The 21,097-nt window shown below is 42.1% G+C and overlaps 1 protein-coding gene across 10 annotated transcripts in view; it reads right to left on the bottom strand.

Moving 5' to 3' along the window:
• SGMS1 (sphingomyelin synthase 1) overlaps positions 1-21,097 on the bottom strand; it is a 309,219-nt gene that overhangs the window by 41,200 nt on the left and 246,922 nt on the right. For 8 of the 10 annotated variants that reach the window (XM_056120601.1, XM_056120602.1, XM_056120603.1 and 5 more), the window contains one exon: positions 3,732-4,581. In XM_056120601.1, the coding sequence (XP_055976576.1) occupies positions 3,732-4,354 (623 nt within the window). In that variant the 5' untranslated portion in view covers positions 4,355-4,581. Of the gene's footprint in view, positions 1-3,731; positions 4,582-10,521; positions 10,540-17,179; positions 17,198-21,097 lie in introns of those variants that run through there. The other 2 variants (XM_056120610.1, XM_056120609.1) reach the window with 2 other exon arrangements.

Here is a 21,097-nt window from a genome sequence, read left to right as displayed (position 1 = left end):
GACACAAATGCAGAGGTTTTCCAGGAATTTTTCCTAGTCAGTGGCTTGAAAGTCCAATTCTAAATAGGGAGACAACATTATTCACAATTTTAAAAAGAAAAGTTTCTTAAGGACAGGTTTTATTTTTTTGCTTTCCACTTCACAATGTCATGGAAATTCCACGTGGATAAATGTATGTATGTATGAGCACATGGATATAAACAGATATAATGGGGAGATATTAAGAATGAAAGTAAGCCCCCCAAAATCTTTTTTAAGTACCATCTAATCTTAAAACTTATGGTGAACAGCTAAGGACAATTATATACAACATAAGGATAGAACCAAATGTCACAATGTCACGAATTCAGCGTATGAATGACCGTTTTGTTTTTGAGGAAAATTACCCAAATTTCAGTGATTTCCTTTTTCCAATATATCATCTTCTAACAGTTTCAGCTTCTGATTCTTCTCTATGAAACAAAACTTACAGAAGCAAAAGGAACAGGTGGATTTTTTTTAAAGGGCTCCAAGACATTTAAAATCAAAGTAAAACACCTGGGGTGGGAATTACCAGCTAAAAAGACTTAACTCCTCTGAGCCCTATAAAATGTGTTTCTGGTGGAGGTTGGGGAGAAGGGACAAGACTCAGAAGCGTCCAGCACAAACACAGGAAGAAGCCCATTGTATAAAGATTATTCCACTTCCCCAACAGACTGAATAAATACTGTCACACAGCCAAAGAATTCAAAACACGGGGTCTCTCTGACCAGACGTAACATTTAAATTTTCACAAGCATCAGGAGAAGATTCTTCATCCAATACCCACTGCGGGCCTGTCAAACTGTATCTTCCAGTAGAGGGCCCTAGAAAACCAGGGATGGACCCCATAAAAAACACAGGGCTAGGGGTGCTTATGACTATTACGAGAACAATCAGCTTCATGTCCTTGATTGCTCTTCTGCCAAGGTGGAAACCAGAGAGAGAACTTAAAAGAATCTGAGTTAGATATAATGTAGGGGGAAAAATGTCTTATTATTAGCTAATAACACTCAAACATAATTAGTCTACTCAGTAACATTAGAGACAAATGGAACTTAGCAGTACAGAATAAACAACAGAAATCAACCACACTGAGAGGTCATTAATTCATCCTGAAAAAACACAAGGCTCCGGACAAGGAGTGTCACTCACATCACCCAGTCTGTTAGGAGAAGAACAGGGCCCCAAATCAGGCAAGCTGCCTCTTAGCTCTGGGTTCACTGCGCCCAAAGCATTAACCAATTCACTTAATGTTGCTAACTCATGCTGAACACTTCAAATACATAAATGACTCAGCGCTGGTAAAACATACCGTAATGCATAAAGGCTAGAAAGCTTAAAGAGAAACAGATTCCAGGAAAAGTTCCTGCTAAGAGAAATAGAAATAGTGATACACTTTAAAGACATTCACCCTATGCTTAGGAGATTTCTCAGAACAAGAATGACATTATTAGAAAGCCACCGTTCTGTGAGAGATGACGTTGTGTAGGGTAGAACTCACACAATATTATGCTTTGAAGGCAGTACATGATTTGCTTGCATGTAAGAATTTTGATAAAAAATTGGGGAAATCAACCCTGTAAATAAGACAATTAAATCGAGGAAATTTTCAGGAAACAATTCGAGCTGAATTTGCTTCAAAAAGAAAGTAAGTCCTGGTATTTTTCTCAAATGGACCTTTAGGAAAAGAAGTTTCCAAGTCAAAGCAAAGCAGGGAGAGAACTCTAAAGGGCTACAGTGCATGATCATGTAGGAGGCCCAGGTTTAATCTCAGACATCACATGATACTCCAAGTTCCACCAGGGAGTGGCCCTGAGTGTCACTAAGTGTGGCCCCCAAACAGAACAAAAACAAAACAAAAATGTTTTGCATGCAGGAGCCCTAGCTTTGCTTTCGAGCATGGCCCAACCCCCTGAGCACTGTCTGGAATGAACCCTAAGCACTGAGCTGGGTGTGGCCCTACAGCCAAAATAAATGAATAAAAAACAAAAAACTGAACTTCAGCACCTGAAAAAACGCAATTAATAAATTCTTCGCATTTCAGAAGTCTAAAGCTGTCTGCTTAAACTCTGAAAAGTAAAGAAAACAGGAAAAGGTCTTCCTCCAAATCAAAGGCTGCTCAAATTAATGTTTCATTTTAAAATTCAGCTTAAATTCTAGGACTGTTAAATGACCCTCACATGAACACTAACCAACTAAATAACTTCCTTTATAAAAGGCTAATATAGTCCTTCTTGGCAACCAGTCAGAGCTGCTCTTATCCATCTGCAGGTATATAATTATAGGGGGAAAGAATACAGTTTTGATGAAATAGACCAGAGGGTAAAAAAAAAAACTTACCATTCCTGCTAGATAAATAAGTTCAGCACAAATTCTCAGTCTGCATATTTTTTTCTTGACTAAAGATCACTTTCTTAATATTTCAACCCACCATGTGGATCATGCACATAGAATTTCAGTGCCTTAACAAACCAATTTCTGGCTCCTATGTATTGAAGCCAGAATGATTCTGGTAACAGGAAAACAAGGCATCCATGATTAGAGGGAGGAGCTTAGCCGAACACGAACTCCCCAAGCAGACAGCTTGCTGGAGGGAAGCGGTGATGAGTTTAGTTTGAGATCTGAAACCGACTATGAACCCAGATGCACACATACCAATCTTGGAACCCAAGGGTTTCTGGCAGTAATCCCTCTAGGTTTATTACTAAAATATCAGAAATCCAAATTTGCTTGGCCGCTATTGTGGCCACATGACATCATATGCTCTTCATAATCAGCAACAGAAAACAAATTATCTAATGATGTCTTTGTGGCAGGTCTGAATGTTGGGGAAAATTCCAAATAACAGTGGTGGGTCTTTTGTTGTAATGTGATTAATGGAGAGAGGGAGGGAGGGAGGGAGAGAGAGAGAGAGAGAGAGAGAGAGAGAGAGAGAGGTGGAAATCTGCTACACAGGTGGGTGGGAGGGGGTATACTGGGGTTCTTGGTGGTGGAAAATGTGCACTGGTGAAGGGACGGGTGTTTGATCATTGTATGACTGACCGAGACTTGAACTGAAAGGCTTTGTGACTGTTCTCACAGGGATTCAATAAATAAATGAATAAAAGCCACTTTGAATCTACCTGAGACCAGAAAATGATGCTTTCTGAAAATCCCGAGAAACTTGAATGGAATAGTTACATCCTGCTTTGCATTCTAGTTGGTTGAAAGCCATGCAGTTTCCTCAGCATTTCACCTGCCTCAACAAAGTCATTCCCTGAGAACCCACTTTCCCAACAGCCGGAGTCACTCTGTGAAAAGCTCTTTAGTCATTGATGGGGGACAGGCCAGCTGTGTGTGACTTATTTGATAGGTTGTAATGCCACGAGTGGGTAACAGATCGTGGCTCAGTAGCCTGTGCTCTCTGAAGGTGTTTAAGGGTTTCTGCTGATAGGAAGTGAAAATATAGAAGACCATCTCAACAATCCTGTCCATCACTGTGTAGGGAAGCAGTAACACAGCATCTTCTTCAACGCTGCCAGAGGTTCAAGTGGATTCAAGGGTATGTGAGAACAAAGAAAAAGGGGAGGCCTGGAGGGCCGGGGAAGGAGAGGGAAGGAAGGGAAGACTCTGATTTCAACTACCTAAAGAATTTCATTTCCAAATAAAGACTATTAGACATCAACGGCGCCAACTGTCAATCGCAAAAGTTGAGTTTTAGCTTTACTTACTTGTATTTTAAGAGCAGCCACTGCATTAACCAGAGTGCTACAAGGATCATGCCGTTAATTTCACAAATAGAAAAGGCCCACTGCACCCGGTTAAAATGGTCAAAAAACGTGTCTGGTAGTGGAGGCTGCACCTCCTTAGGAGGTACTCGTTCATGGACGACCGAGATCATCACTGTGGTGAGAACAAAACAGGAAAGTGCATAAAGAAAGGCCAGAAATGTCTTGCCCCACTCCATGGGGTACTGTGAGCGCTCGGGTTCTGGCATGGGGATCTTTATCATCTCCTTCCTATATCCATTTGGCATCCCGTTGGGTTTGACCTTGATACTGAAGCTGTCATCAGGGGCAGGGACATCGGTGCCAATGCTGAGGTGCCCGTTGGCATGGCCATTTTTGTGTGCTTCCATGTGGTGCTCCATTTTCAGGGTCTCTATCATGTCTAAGAGCCGCTGCCCGTTGTCAGAGGACACTCGGCACAATGGGGGCTTTGCAAAGTCTTCTCGAGTGAGGTTGATCAAGTCCTGGCCTGTGAAATGTTCCAGAGGTTCACAGTATTCTGGCATGGCATTCTCTAGCAGCCAGTCTGCCACCTTCTTGGGTGACCAATAAACCACTTCCTTCATTGTACTGGCAGAAACATGCAGTCCCCGATTGCTCCCACAGGTCAGCAGTCACTGTTCCTCCCCAGCCAGACACTGTCCCTCCTTGGCACCTTTGTCCTGTTGGGCCTCATGGCAGAGACCTGTGTGACAAGATGGTCAGGGCAGTTTTTAAACACCTCATGAAGCTGTCTCGGGTTCCCAAATGCCTGAGCATGAATTCACCTCATTTTTGAAGAGGATTCTTCTTTCTGTGGAGGCAAGAGAAGAAGTTAAGACACTGGGACTTCCTAAACATTTCCCTCAAAGTGAAAAACTGTAACATGCATAAAGGAAAAATGGAAAATCAGATACTGGTAACACACACACACACACATATGGCTTTCAAGCGTGCATTAAAGGTCACTATGTATTTCCTGGCTAGACTTCACCTAAAGAGCATTAAATTGGGGTGGGAGCGATAGAACAGTGGGGAAGGCACCTGCCTTGCATGTGGCAGACCCATGTTCAGTGCCCAGCCATCCCATATGGTCCCCTGAAGACCACCAGGAGTGATCCCTGAGTGCAGAGACAGGAATAACCCCTGAGCATCACTCAAAAACAAAACAAACAAAAAAAACATATTAAATTGGACTTAAGATGGATAAAATAAAAGGGAGATGTTTTACATTTACTACAACAATGCATTTTCTAAGAAATAATTCAACTGTGCTTTAGACACTGCTCAATATGGCTATTATTCTCTTAATGTAGATAGGTCTCCAAAGATAACCTGAAAGAACATGGTACATCTGCTTAATTCTGCTATTCTAAAAGATGATGAACATTTTTTTTAAAAAAAGTAACACAAAACTACTTAGGTATCACAGAAGATAATCACAAAAATATTGACTCTCAAGATCATCTGATTCAATACTCTGCCACAAAAAAAAATATGTTAAGCTCCTTTTACCATATATACTTGAATCTCAAATCAGTTATAAACCCAGTTGCTTGGGTTGAAACCAAGGGGGAGTGAAGATAATGACTGTTTACTGATATTTACTGAGACTTCTCCGTTGTCTCCTACGATGTCTACTGATGGTGCCCCCTACATCCGGCCTCCAGATAACTTTGTGGAATCATAGGTTCAAAACAGGCTTCAATTCCCTCTTTAAAAAATGAGAAAACTGAGTTCCAGGAAGATCAAGGAACTTGCTTATGGCCAGGGCACCTTGCACTAAAGAAATACAAGTGAAGTTTTTGACTCTTGGTTCACTATGTCAATTAGAAAATTTAAGTATTAAATAGTAAATAAAAGGCAATAACCAAAGCGTGCATCTGTGAGATTCAGAAGCAGGATTTAAATTTTATAGTTATGTATACATGAATAGCCTACATACACATATAGTTAGTCTCAACTACAGTGAGTAACCATAATGCTACATACAACAATGGGAAAGAAATGCATCAAGATTACATTTGAAGTTACATTTGAAGGTGAGTCTGCGGTCCTCCTGCTACTTTTTTGACACCAGCAGCATACGTGTATTAATTTTATAAAAATAATCTGATATATGTTTTAAAAAAAGAAAGTTCAAAATGAAAAACTTTGTTTCAAAATAAAACATAGCCTTTGGCTGAAGACAGATTATTGTTCGATTTCAGTATCTCCCATAGTGGGTTATCTCTAGGTGACCCTCAATTTATTTATCTGTAAGACAGTTATAACCAACTATCCCCTTTACAGGATTGTTAACACTTTAAAAAAAAAACCTTATGTAAAAGTTGAATATATATAATCTAGCATCTAAAAGGGATCTGCTGGCACCCAAGTCCTTGCTCCTACTCCTTTCTCAAATTTTCTACCATATCCAGTAGAGACTATTCACGGCATATCAACAGAAGAAAACACCCTGCCCAATAACAGCTATTTTTTCCTTAAAAGATAAATGAATGTGGTATCAATTTTAAGAGACATATACAGGTGTATAGGTTTAAGAGCTAGAAATTGGTGATGACAGTGTTTCTCTATGTAGGCTTTGTATAATAATCTGATAAAATGCTCCAAGCTTCAAAAAAAGAACCGCAGACAAACTACAAAGTACAGTATTAACTAGGAAGAACAGGACACATTGGCCTAGTAGGAGCTCCGGAAAATTCTTTAGTAAAGAAACAACTACGAGGGGCTGGAGCGATAGCACAGCGGATAGGGCGTTTGCCTTGCACACTGCCGACCCGGGTTCGATTCCCAGCATCCCATATGGTCCCGTGAGCACCGCCAGGAGTAACTCCTGAGTGCCAGGAGTAACTCCTGAGTGCAGAGCCAGGAGTAACCCCTGTGCATCGCTGGGTGTGACCCAAAAAAAAAAGCAAAAAAAAAAAAAAAAAAAAAAGAAACAACTACGAGAGCCAGGAAGATAGGGCAGCACTTGTCTTGCATGTGAATGACACTGGTCTGATCTTTGACTGGTCTGGCTGGCTTCCCAAACATTTCCAGGTGCAGTCCAGATGGTCCCTGAGCACTACAAGGGGAGGCTCAGGTAACTGGCACAGTATTCTTGGGGTCTTGCATTAAACTGCTGGTTCAGTGGGTTCAGAGTGATGAGAGGGACTCCCAAGCTTCCTGATCAACGCTTGGAAGATCACCTCAAAGTGAAGAAATAATTCACCTGAATTTCTCTAACATGTCTTCTGAGACTGTCATCGTTCTCAGTCCTTTACCTCCCCATAATTCTATGCATTCTTCATAGATCAGAGTGGACGTAACAGCACAAATGAGACACAATACTATTAACTTCTGATTTCAAAGACTCTACTGAACCCCAAAGTCTGATTCTGGAATGGAGATAGACAGAAAGTCCACTTCACTCCCCAGTTTCCTAATTCAAGTCACAAATAATCAAACTACAGTAGAACTTAAAAAGATATTTCAGGCTTTGCAAATGAGCTTAGGAGTCTCTCTTCTGGAACATCTATAGGACACATGCCTTTCCTATCACAATTGTTGAAAGACGGGCTCACATCCAAAAGAACAAAAGCAACCAGTGTTGGTGCGGATGTGGGGAGAAAGGGACTCTCCTTCACTGCTGATGGGAAAGCCAACTGGTTCAGCCCTTTTGGAAAACAGTATGGACAACTCTCAAAAAATTAGAAATTGAGCTCCCATTTGACCCAGTTATAACACTCCTGGGAATATATCCCAGAGAGGCAAAAAAGTATAGTCGAAGTGACATCTGCACTTGTTTGTCCATTGCAGCACTGTTTGCAATAGCCAGAATCTGGAAAAAACCTGAGTGCCCGAGAACAGATGACTGGTTCAAGAAACTTTGGTACATCTACACAATGGAGTACTATGTAGCTGTTAGAAAAGATGAAGTCATGAAAATTTACATACAAGTGGTACTACAAGGAAAGTATCATGCTAAGTGAAATGAGTCAGAAAGAGAGGGACAGACAGAAAGATTGCATTCATCTGGGAAATATTAAAGTAACAAAATAGGAGACTGACACTCAAAAATAGTTGAGATAAGTACCAGGAGGTTTACTCCATGGCTTGGAGACCAGCTGCATATGCTCAGGGAAAAGTCATCTCAGACAGAGAAGGGAACACCAAGTAAAGGGTGTTGGGAGGATCCTCCCAGGATGGGAGAAGCATGCTGAAAGTAGACTATAGATCGAACATGAGTGCCACTCAATGCCTCTTTTACAAACCACAGTACCCAAAAGGAGAGAGAGAAAACAAAAGGGATGACCTGCCACAGAGGCAGGGTGGAGTGGGGGGGATGGGTGGTGGGAGGGATACTGGGATCACTGGTGGTGGAGAATGGGCACTGCTGGAGGGATGGGTACTGGATCATTGTATAACTGAAACCCAAGCACAAAAATTTCTAAGTCTGTAACTGTACCTCATGGTGTTTCACTAATAAAAATTAAAAAAAAAAAAAGAGTCTCTGTCAAACCACAAGAGACTGTGAGTGACTGGGGAAGGGCTGCAATCTTAAGCATCCACATTTTACACCCCAGGTCTCAGAAAGTAATCAGCAGCTATTTGCTCACTATCTCAGAAAATGTCCCTTGGGATCAGAAACGCACAAACGGTTCAATAAGAATACAGCAACCACACACGCCTCTGCTACTGAATACTACCATGGAACACTTAGAGAGCTCAACAGACTCAAGCACAAAAGTGCATGTATTTTGTCTTTTTGGCATGCGGATGGCTCAGGTTCAATCTCCAACACTACATGTCCCCTGCATATTGCCAAGAGTGACCCCAAGCACTGAGCTGGAGTAAACACAATAGAGCACTGTGGAATATGGCCCCTGAAACCAATAATGTGGATGATGAAAGAGACTGAGGTGGAAATGCTCCAGAGAATTATGAAACTGAAGTGAGTCTGGTCACTTACAGAAGGGGCTGGAGTGATAGTACAGTGGGTAAGGCAGCCCACCTGGTTCAAGCCCTGGAACCTTGCTATAGTCCCCCAACCCATACAAGGAGTGACTACCAAGTGTAGAGCCAGGAGTAAGTCCTGCACATTGTGAGGTATGCCCTCCCCCCCGGTACCACCTCTGAAAAACAAACAACCCCCCACAAACAAACAAACAAACAAACAACAATAATAACAAAACCCCAAACCACTACAGAGGGTCCAGAGCAAAAGTAGAGGGTAGGTTGTTTGCGTTGCATGTGGCAGACCCCTAGCACAGCGGTAGGGCCTTTAGCGCAGCCAGCCCGGCCGAGCGAGGTTCGATTCTTCCGCCCCTCTCGGAGAGCCCGGCAAGCTACCAAGAGTATCTTGCCCGCACGGCAAAGCCTGGCATGCTATCCACGACGTATACCATATGTCAAACACAGGAACAATAAGTCACACAATGGAGACGTTACTGGGCCTGCTCGAGCAAATCGATGAACAACGGGAGGGCGGTGTTTATTTGTTTTTTGTTTGTGGCTGGCACCATAGGGTACTCCAAGCCTGCCAGAAGTGATTCCTGAATGCAGAGTCAAGAATAAGTTCTAAACAAAGTCAGGTGTGACCTCCCTAGCATAAAAGAATGAAACCAAATCAAAAGCCCACTACAGAAGAGCATGCCATCACTAGTCCTGCCCAGAATGACAAGACACATGCCAAACAGGAGTCCTGCAAAAGGTGCTGTGGGAAAAGGGGACTCTCGGCAGGAGACCCAGCCTTCCCTACAAGTAGGCCTCAGAGGAGGGGCAGCAGCGCCAATAACACTGCAGCCATGAGAACTCTAAAGCAAAGTTTTCTGTGGAATGTTCAGACCCAGGAAATGATCAATTAACTTCTGATTTCAAAGACTCTGCTGAATCCCAAAGTCTGACTCTGGAATGGAGATAGACAGAAAGCCCACTTCACTCCCCAGGTTCCCAACTCAAGTCACAACTAATACAACTGCAGTAGAACTTAAAAGATATTCCAGGCTTTGCAAATGGGCCGAGGAGTAGGCTTTCTGGCTAGGTTCATCATTTACCCCCTTTCCCCAAAGCAAACAGTCTGCATGGGAGAAAACCCCTTCAGAACCACAAAGACCAAGGCACCACTACCCTTCTCTCTGAGGAGGAAATTGTTGCTCTCTTAAAGATGTGTCTTTGTGGAGTTCATGCCCAATTCAATCAGCGAATCAGTGGCTGAATAAATAGCAGTACTCCTACATTAAAATAAAATAAAGTAAAATAAAGTGGGAAAAAAGATGTCTTTAAAATAGAATAAAACGTACAATGGCAGGAGACTCTAGAGGGTCCCCACTTTGTTCTCCCCTTCTCTCTCTGATGCCCAATACACACGGGTCTCTGCCCAAAGGAAACTTATCTTGAACAATCAATCATGTCCGTCAGGTAGTTTACAAAAGTCAACGCTGCTCAAAAACAGCAGGAGAAACTAAGTGAGAAACCTGTTACCGTATTTAAAAAAAACAAGTTAACAATGTCTTGCATTGATCAACTAGGAAAACAAAATCCTTTCTACCCAAAGACAGTCCAGTGTGCTTTCCCACCTTTGCCATCAACTACAGTAACAACAATCTCTCAATACAGACATTACTGGGCCTGCTCGAGCAAATTGATGAACAGTGGGAGGACAGTGACAGTGACTCTTTAACAAGTTCAGATTCCTCCCTTAGACCTTAAGAGAAGGTTCCTCTACAGAGCCTTTCCAACTACTTCATAATTATACAACCCTCATTCCTACCTTGTTGATAACTGTGACATCATTTAGCTATCTTGTGTCTACGGTGAGGTATATATAAAAAAAAAAAACTGTAGGAGTTGAGGATCTTGCAGTTAATATCCAAGCAGTTACTTTCCTTCCTGGCAAATTCCTTTGACCTTCAGAAGCCTCACCTTCCTCTGGGGGAAAAAAAAAGAAAAATCCAAAAACCAAAAATCAGGATTAACCACTTCACCTACTTCAGACAACTGCAAGTACTATGAGGACCCAATGATGCAAAAGGAATGAAAGCTATTAATCACTCCAAGAAATACGGCTCATTCTTTTTTGCAACGCACCTATTTCCTTTCTTAGTGCCCAACTGGGCCTATTGTGACTTTGCATAAATATTTACTGAAGCTGCCGCTTCCAAAAGGTCTTTTTAAGAGCTCAAGTCATTCTGAATAAAAACTGCTTCGAAATTTCATGAGAAAATAAGCCTTTATCCCTGAAACAGGCTTTGAGCTTGAAAATAAAAGCATACTGCTGTGTTCCTGCAGCAGATGATGAAATTCTGCAGGAGGGAAGCAGCTGTCTCTATGGAAGTAACTGTTGGGCAGCTACTGAGGACTTCGGGGGCAACTGCTCAAAGGTGAGGAATACACAGGGTACAGCAATGGAGGAGAGGGAAAGTGACTCTCCCCTGGACATGTATACGCAAGCTACAATATATTACAAAGCTTCTGCAAAGGGGGACAGGAGACTGTTTCCACCTCTAGATCGAGCAGACTGAACATTAGGATGGACTCAGAAAATATTCTCCCCCTACCATCTGGGAAGTCACCCTGAATCCTCTACTAGGGGAGTGTGAAGTAATACTGATAGCTTAAATCATTAGATTATTTCTAAAAACTATTAAGTGGGAGAGGAATACAATTTATACATAGTCTTTACCTCAAAATACCACAACATTTGAGAGACGGAATTCTCATTCTTCTGTAATTTTTGGTTACACCAGACAGAGAGACCGTCATTTCTTTAAAATCTTGTGCATACCTAATGGGGCTTAAAAGAGCTTTCCAGAGCTCTCCACTGCAAATATTCAAATGTCTCACAGACTTGAATGCGTGAAAGAGAGTTAAAAAAATTCTTGAAAAAAATTTTTTTAGAGTTCTCTTGAATTCATTTCAGGAAAAAAGAGCACTAGAGTCTAAACATTAACAGCTTTTCACTTATTTATTTTGGTTTTGGGGCCATACCTGGCAGGATCTGAACTCAGGAATTACTCCTGGATGCTGGGGATCAAACCCAGGTCAATCACATGCAAGACAAACTCCCTACCCCATTGTACTCCCTACCTATGTACATAGATATCATTATACATAATTATATATATTTAAGACATGAATTGAATTTATGTTTTTTTAAGGGAAGAGGGAACTGGGATTGAAGAAAATATAGCTAGCATGTCAGTGAAACTCTAGATGTATTTATTGCTGATAATAGCAAATGAAAGAGAAAGTAGTTGGTGTTTAATTAGTCTTTTAAGTATAAGTAAACTGAAATTTCTACTTCATGAATTAAATATCTATAAACAAAACCAAAATTAACATGATATATATAAATTTATTCAACTAGCTTATGTAATCAACTAAATGCAAGTTCAAAATTTGGTGAGCAAGTAAATTTAGCTCAGACTATAACAAGAAACTGCCTAGAGGAATTTGTTAAAAAGGAAAATAGATCAAGAACTGACATTGTGAAACAGACAAACTACTTTTTGTAAACATTTCAAGTCTAGATAAAGGCCTTTATATCTACTAGAATTTTCCATTAAAGTCGGCAATAAGTTAATGGACCTTTTGGGCAACACAGGTCATAGAATACTCATGAGGCTGGTGTTTAATTCTTCTTTAACTCTATCTGGATAGCTCCTAAATGCTTTTCTCCAAACCAATCTAATAAGCTGTATCTTATCCTAACAACACATAGAGTTAAATGGATCAAATTTATAAAATTATACTTACTTGAGAAAAAATGACTAATAGTAATGGTAACTAGTAGCAGTAATAGTAAATAGTAAATGAATAAATTTATTTTGTTTATAGCTGAGGAAATTTTATAACATTATTTCTAGTGCCTAAATCTTGAAACTGTTCTTTGGTTTAAGTTGCTTCTACTTCCAAAGTTCACAATTCCGTAGCCAGACTGTTTTGTGAATTAAATCATCATTCTTAAGGAATGACTTCTGGAACTGAGTGTATTTTGCTCAGATACAAAAAAGAGAAGAGTTTGCTGACAGTGTCTTCCAATCCACCTCACTGGAAGACTTCAGGCCATAAGTGATGGCTCCTGTGATGGCAACTTTTGGTTTCTTACAAAAGTTAGTGTTTTCACCAAGCACTGCCAACTGAGCACAACGCAACTCATCTTGTTTATTTTAATGATGCTGACAGATTTCCAAGTCTTTGAATGTATTTTTTTCTAAATTTCCTAACTGTAAGCTCCCCTTTCTATGCACTATTTCATTGTACACTATGACCTACTCCAATGTAGGTAACTTCAATGTTCCAGCAAGAAAGAGATTCACTGTGGCTAGCAAAATGAGCCAAGATGAGGGGCCAGAACATAGTACAACAGGGCAGAGTTTGCCTTGCACACAACCAACATGGGTTTGATTCCCAGCATTCCATATGGCCTCCTGAGCTCCACCAGAAATAATTTCTGAGCACAGGGCCTGGAGTAATTCCTGAGCATTGCTGGGTGTGGCCCCCAAATAAACAGACAATAACAAACAAAGAAAAGGATGATAGGAATGAAACTGGTCATGATCAGTATATACTATTCCTCATGACTCTGCTTTTTGCTGATGGTATGATATAAAAATCTGTCTCACAAGCAGCAAGGAAAATCCTACCACCACGGGACTGTCAAAATCTCATTTCCCATTTCTTCAGCCTCCACCAAGCCATTCTTTTTGACTGAACATAAATATTTAGCAATCAGAACATTAAAATATAACTATAGCAAGGCTGGTTTGATAACTCAACAGGCCAAGAACATACTTAGCATGTAAGACAGTCCAGGGCTCATCCCCAGCAACACACAGTTCCATGGGCAACAAGAGGAGTACCTACCAAGAGTGTACCAAGAGGAGACCCCAAGCACTGCTGGATGTAGCCCCCAAATCCAAATCCACTCCACTCAAAATTGTAACAATTACAGCAAAACTCATAAACCTCTTAGAGGTTCTACATCACAAATGATTAAACACATTATTATATTAGAGTATTATACCAAAGTACTCATTAATAACTAATACACATAATTATACATGAATTATGTAGTTATATAAACTTATAATTCTATATTTATAGACTAGTCAAGCAAGTTACAAAAAACAATGAATACATTTTTATAAATACACTTGTACTATATGTGTATTTATAAAATAGTGAGAGAGGGAGGGGAAACCTAAAAGGTGATAGGCTATATTCAAATTGTTATGTTGGAGTAACAAGACTAATTTAGTAACAAGACTAGTTTTTGCTTAATTTTTTTCAGTATAGTGTAATTACTCTGTAGCATGATAGCACTGTCCTCCCATTGTTCACTGATTTGCTCGAGCGGGCACCAGTAACATCTCACAACAAATTGTGAGACTTGTTACTGTTTTTGGCATATTGAATATGTCACGGTAGCTTGCCAGACTTTGCCGTGTGGGTAAGATACTCTCAGTAGCTTGCTGGGCTCCCGAAAGGGGCAGGGGAATTGAACCCGAGTTGGCTGCGTGCAAGGCAAATGCCCTACCTGTTGTGTATGGGCTCCAGCCCTTAATTACTCTAATAAACACAAATTACTTATATACAGAAAGGGGCTAATTTTTTCCCAATCATATTCCCTGCTTTAAATATACAGGCTACACTGTAAAATTAAAAACAGATGCTTTTGACATCAGCATTAAGTATGAGATGGACTTGCAGATTTCTCTAAATAATTAGATTTTTTTGCCCTTGTGTATAATTAGGTCCCTAAATCCTTCAAAAATCTCCAAACATAACAGTACCAGGATATGAGCCAAACCACCAACAAAGATAAAGCTGAAATCTGAGCCTATGTGTATAAAGAAATTCTGGCCTCAGATATTTTCCATCATTCCAAAGGAAAAAAACAACAAACATCAGAATTACAATTGTCTATCATCTGTATTTTCTTTAATATCCATCCATTACACAGTATACTGCCCAAAGTAAAAGATCATTCAAAAGCTGTGTCTTGTCATCACAATAAGGAACTCTTTGCATAGCTCTAATGACAAATAATCACTATAGTTTTTCCCTTCCGGTTTCATTCTTCACAGAACCCAAATGCTGAAACTCTGAATATGATCTATTCCTGCCCAGCTTATTAACTGCCTTTCCAAGCCTGAAACCAGCAGTGCTATTTTAATACTCATCTACTTATTCTGTAGTTCTTGGACACAGATGGACTCTAACAGCACTCAAGAACATTAGGATATAATCAATGTTTCCAAATTCCTTTGGCTCTCTTGTCGAGCCAGTGTGTATCACGGTGATCTCATTTGGCCCAAGAGGCCTGGCAAAGACTAACACTGACTTATTTCCATTACACACACTTCACTGCTTTCCTTCTCATTCTTTTTTTTTAAATGTAAGCTAAACCCTTCTCCTTTACTGCTTGTTCAGCTGGAATAAAAATGATGGCATGCATCATAAAAGTAGACCAGGGATGTGAAAAACATCAATGGCTTGAGAAATGGATGCGGCCATGCTTTATCATTCTCTTTTAAAGGAACTTCAATAGCATATTCTAAAGTTCTTTCTCCATTTTTTTTCTGACCGTGGTCCCCATTCTGTTTGTTGGCACTCTTGTCATGTGCTGTGGTCTCCTTGCTTATGCAGTTTTTACCTAGACCCCCCTCCCTTGGAATATTGAGGTTGAGGGGGGTGTTGAAAACTGGTGTTCACGGTATGGCTCACTTAAACAGTCTCTGTTCACATATCAGTATAGTAAAAGCAGAACTGGATTACTGCAGGGAATTAATAAGGGTTAGAAAGCACACGTGGAAAAGTAAGAAAAAGAAAAAAAAAAAAGAAAAGCAAGCACACATGGAGGGGCCAGAGCAATAGTAAGGCAAGCATCGCATGTGGTACCCTGAGCACCACCAGGAGGAAGAAGCCCTAAGCACAGACTGCTGTGGCCCAATCTATTCCCAGTTCCCCAATAATGATAAAAGCCCGTTGACTTCAATTCCTATTCTCTTTCAACTAACCTGTTTATCTTTCAACTAAGAAGTACGAAATATGCAACCGCATACCAGTCTGCAAATGTAAAGCAAGCATTAGAACACAATCTTAATATGCTATGTAGCAGAATTACTTAAGTCCAGATCCTTTGCCCATTCCTCTTTTCTACAAGAAAATGGAAGAGTGGCCAGGCAAGAGACTGAGTGCAGATGGAGTTTAGAGGCTGGGGACGGAGGCAGAACGCTGGCAGCAGAGAACAGGAATGAGGTCATCTCGCTCCCTCATTCCTACTCTGCCTCTCATCTCGGGCTCTCTTCACACCCACTGGCGAAGCAGATGTAATAACAAAGTCTGCGTAGGAAAGTTGGCCAGGCCACCTCTCGCCTTCTGATGAGAAGGCCCCGCCTTATGAGATGAGGTAGGTCAGGTCCAGTTGGGTGAGAGAATCAGGAATGGTGCAGATGTGGAAAACTGGACAGGGCAAGCCAGAACCACCACATTCAAATTTCACCTGCTTAGTGGAAAAACAAAAATGCAACTGAATCTGGCCCAAGGAACTGCCACCTCCTGCTTCACTCACTCAGCTGAGTGCTGTATCTAATCGGTAACTCCTCAAGATTCTAGTTTGAAAAGTCTCTAAATCTGCCTCCTGTTTCTTATCCCCACTTACAACTGCTTTAATTTCTGCTTCCAGTCTGGCCCAACTGAAGCCCACCTCCAGTCTGCTATCAATAGTCTTTCTAATATATAATCTGATCACTTGATACATTGGACTTTCAGGGGTGGGGTCAGTGGTTAACTGACTGGGACTCAATCTCCTGAATATCACTGTGTGGCCCTGGAGGCCACCAGCATTGCTGGGGTGGCACCAATGATCCTTTGCACAGCAGGGCCCAAGCAGTTACCACACCTCAGGTTCTTGCATCGTTCTGAAGGCGCAGATGGCTGAGAATTGCTGGTAGGAGCCCTGAGCTTCCTAAATTCCACTATCTCCCGAGAGAGAGAGAGAGAGAGAGAGAGAGAGAGAGAGAGAGAAACTTATTGTGGCTCCTACTTCTAAACTCAAGTCATCAATCAGCATCCACGCATTCTTTTGAAGGGGTTGGGGAACCAAAGGGATAGAAAACTGAGTCTAAGAAATCAAAAGTTGAATAAGATTTTTAAAACGTGTCTGACTAAACATATGAAGTAGCTCCTACTGCCATTTAAAACGCTCATAAAAGGAGATAGCACCAGAACTGGAGAAATAAAAGGGTCAAGAGAAGAGAATAGGGGAAAACGGCAGCATAGATCAGGAAAATGAGAAGCCTATGGGCGAGTGGCAACTGAGAGCAGAGCCAAAGAAATGGCGCCCAAGGCATCAAAGAGGAAAGAGAAGAAAGAAGATAAATTCTGTAACAGAAACTGTAGAAAGATGAGGACTGTTGAAATACCACTTAAGAAGGTGTCTCTGGACTCTCACTGACACAGCCAAACCATCTTCTCATCATAGAGGAGAGAGGAAAATTTACTCTCTGGGAAAAAGAAATGGAAAATCATTGTATTAGGGTCGCCAGCAACTGTCAGTAGGGACACTGCACAAAAAAACAGGAGACTGATCATGTTAGATGTCAGATGAAACATTCCCTAGCCCTTCAGACACAGTGTACTGGGACAGCGGAGGAAAGCTTCCAGGTGGGTAAGCTGATAACTGCCCCCCCCCCCCCCCGAGACTCCAGATAGTTAAAAAGAAAACAGCAGTAAGGCATTTGCACAGAAATCCACATACACGCATTTCACTCAGGCTGTGTTGTTAGTGCTCTCTTCAAAATAGGAATGGGACTGGAGTGATAGTACAGTGGGTATGGAGCTTGCCTTGCTTGTAGCCGGCCTGGACTCAGTCCTCAGCACCCCGTATGGTCCCCCCAAGCCCCTAGTGATTCCTGAGTATAGACAGAGTCAGGAGTTAGCCCGGGCACTGCTAGGTGTGGGTCAAATCCAAGACCAAATAATAATAATAAAAATGGGTTCATAATAATCAGCAGGCAGTTGAAGATGCTTTCCAATTATTATGAAAGTCTAAGACAAAAGCATAATCAACAAAAAAAGATTTTAAACAAAGTGAGGGGAATTCTAATGTTAGGGAAAAAAAATATTCACATTCTCCGAGGGATATCTGAAAATTTGAAAAAGAAAGCTCTTGGAATTTCAGCGTTGATGTGAAATATGCAACAGAAAAGAAAGCTGAAAAGGAATCTCTCAGAAAGTGACAGAAACATGTGACAGAAACATGGACTATGGAGAGCCAGGCTACAAAGCTTAAGGAAGGGAAAGAAAGCCCGGCAGTTCTTCCTGGATGTGGACAGCGGGAACTTGAGAAGGAGTGTGTGGAGGTACGTTCCAATGGGATTTCAGAGAAACTGTGAGTGCTCAAGGGGACATGAATTGCCAGATCAAAGGGGTCTGTCAAACAGCTGCAAATGAAATACATTTCTACCACTATTTTCCTATATTTAGCGAATTACTTAAAAGGCAAAGAGACTGGTGATGAGGGCTCCATCCCCTCTGCCTCCTCACGCCCGGCCATGCTCCTCTTCGTCTTCTTCCCACACAGCCTCCTTACCTCTATCTTTACACATTCCTTCACTTTTATACGTATAAAACAAAGAATGCTTAAAAAGTAAACGTTTACAGTGGTGGGGTCAGAGGTTACTGAACAGTCAGCGTAATGTTTATTTTTACACATCCTTTAACTTTTTTTTTGGAGGGGGACGGGGGTGGAGGGATGGTTGGGGTGGAGAGCCATACCCAGCAGTGCTCAGGGCTTACTCCTGGCTCTGTGCTCAGGGATCAGTCTTGGTGGGCTCGGGGACCACACAGGATGCCACGGATGGAGCCCTGGCCAGCTGCATGCAGGGTAAGCGCCCTACCTGCTGTACTCTCTGGCCCCTCCACCTGTGACCTTTCTTTCTGCACTTCCAGTCCTGGTCACAAGAGTCACGAAAGCACAGAGACACTGTGCTTGGTCTGGCGGCGCAGTACAACCTGCAAACACCAAGGATTCATTCAAGCTGAAAGCAACTGAGAATCTGCGGCAGAAACAGATGAGCCCTTCATCCTCCCCCGTGTGCTTCTAGAAGGCAGATCTGTAAAAGAATGCCCACTCTCCTGCAGGAAAAGGGCAGAAGTTAATCACCGAAGAAAACTCTAGACTCTCTCGGTCCAGAGCTGCACTGCAGGAACAAGCTTCCACAGGGCAAACCATGCTGAGTCTGACCCCTCTCCACCGTCAGTTAAGTTTCCTAGGTATCTGTTTCTCATGTTTGTAGCTCCTCTCAGTCCAAAAGCCTTACTCTTGTCAAGCTACTGTTCTAAACATTTTTTTTTTAAATTCTTTGTTAAATTTGTTCCCCCTAGTGGCCTGGTGGCTGCCATCCTCCAGAGGCCAGTCAGGGTTGGGCCCCCAGTGACGAGACACACAGGGCCTCACGGCATGGGGGTGGAGCCGGTCCTGTCCTCCCCACCCCAACGAGATCCCAAGTCATCGCCCACGAACGGCCTCTCTGGCTCCTGATCAAGCTGTTTAACAGCCATGATCCCAGAGACTCAGAAACAAATCTCAAAATCCAGCGGCTTTTGGCAGAAATGCATCCGGACCCTGCAAGTAGGTTACGTCACCAGGCCACCCCAGGGGAAAGGGTGTTGTCCCTTCGCCTGCTTCCCCTGGCGGCTCTGTGGCCATCATCCTCCAGAGGCCACTTGACAATCTGGTTTGGGCCTGCAGTGACGAGACATTTTGGGCCTCATGGGATGGGGGTGTAGCCGGTCCTGTCCTCCCTGTCCCAATGAGACCCCAAGTCATCGCCCACGAATGGCCTCTCTGGCTCCTGATCAAGCTGCTCAACGGCCATGATCCCAGAGACTCAGGAGCAAATCTCGAAACCCAGTGGCTTTTGGCAGAAATCCCTCCAGATTTAAGTGTTAAAATTTCGGAATTTCAAAATCGCGTGGCCACTACTGCAGCCACGCGACATCATATGTTCTTCATAACCAGCAATAGAAAACAAATTGTCTACTGTTGCCTTTTCAGCAGATCTGAGTGTTCGGGTAAAATCTCAAATAATGAGGGTGGGTCTGGTGTCAAAATATTGAATGTGATCAAAGCAGAGAGAGAGTAATGTGGAAATCATCTGCCCCACAGGTAGGGGGAGGGTGTGGGATGGGGGTATACTGGGGTTGTTGGGGGTGGAGAATGGGCACTGGTGAAGGTACGGGTGTTTCATTGTATGACTGAGACTTAGACCCAAAAGCTTTGTAACTGCTCTCACGGTGATTCAATAAATAAAATTATAAAAAATGAAAAAAAAAGGTGGAGTTCATGCACAATTCAATCAGCTAATCAGTGGCTGAATAAATAGCAGTACTCCTACATTAAACAACAAACAAACACTGTCCTCCCGTTCATCGATTTGCTCGAGCGGGCCCAGTAACGTCTCCATTTTGAGACTTGCTGTTACTATGTTTGGCATATTGAATATGTCACGGGGAGCTTGCCAGGCTTTGCCACGCGGGCGAGATACTCTCGGTAGCTTGCCAGGCTCTCCGAGAGGCTTGCCTCCTCTCTCTCCGTGAGGGGTGGAGGAATCGAACCCGGCTCAGCCAGGCTGGTTGCGTGCAAGGCAAATGCCCTACCGCTGTCCTATCACTCCTACATTTAAAAAAAAAAGAAATTCTTTGTTAAGATGCTGCGTAAACACAAGCTCTGACTATTCCTTTGAGCTCATTACTGTATGTCCATGTGTTAATGCCATACACCTGAATCCACTTCATTGCTTCTCTCTGGTTAGTCTCTTCATCAGTTTTCCTTATCGGACTCTAGGCAGAGAATCTAAAATGAGTAGGAAAAAAAGAATTTCTCCCCCTTAGGTTACAAGGTATTTTTTGTACATTCTTTATAGTTTTATTGTCACATATAGTTATGCTATGGTCATGGGCCAAACATGACAGACATGCCTCTTTAAAACTACGAAAGGAGAGTAGTACCGAAAGATTAACTATATTTTATATATAACAACCATTTTCCTAAGATTTTCTAAAGAACTTCAGGTTTCAAATATATTTTCTCATTAGATAGCGTTAAAAATGTCCTAGAATTCTCAGGGCTGGAATGATAGCACAGCAGGTACGGCGTTTGCCTTGCATGAGGCGACCCGGGTTCGACTCAGCATCCCACATGGTCCCCTGAGCACTGCCAGGAGTAACCAACCCCTTTTGGGTGTCACCCAAAAGGCCAAAAAAAAAAAGTCTTAGAATTCTTAACAGTATGGTTTCTAAGCTACGTCTCTCCTCTCTCTACTCTCTAGCAGTAAAAA

Source organism: Sorex fumeus, unplaced genomic scaffold (genome assembly GCF_029834395.1).
Source record: "Sorex fumeus unplaced genomic scaffold, SorFum_2.1 ptg000043l, whole genome shotgun sequence".
NCBI lineage: Eukaryota > Metazoa > Chordata > Mammalia > Eulipotyphla > Soricidae > Sorex > Sorex fumeus.
Note: the sequence above shows the minus strand (reverse complement) of the source record. Positions and strands in the feature narration are given on the sequence as shown.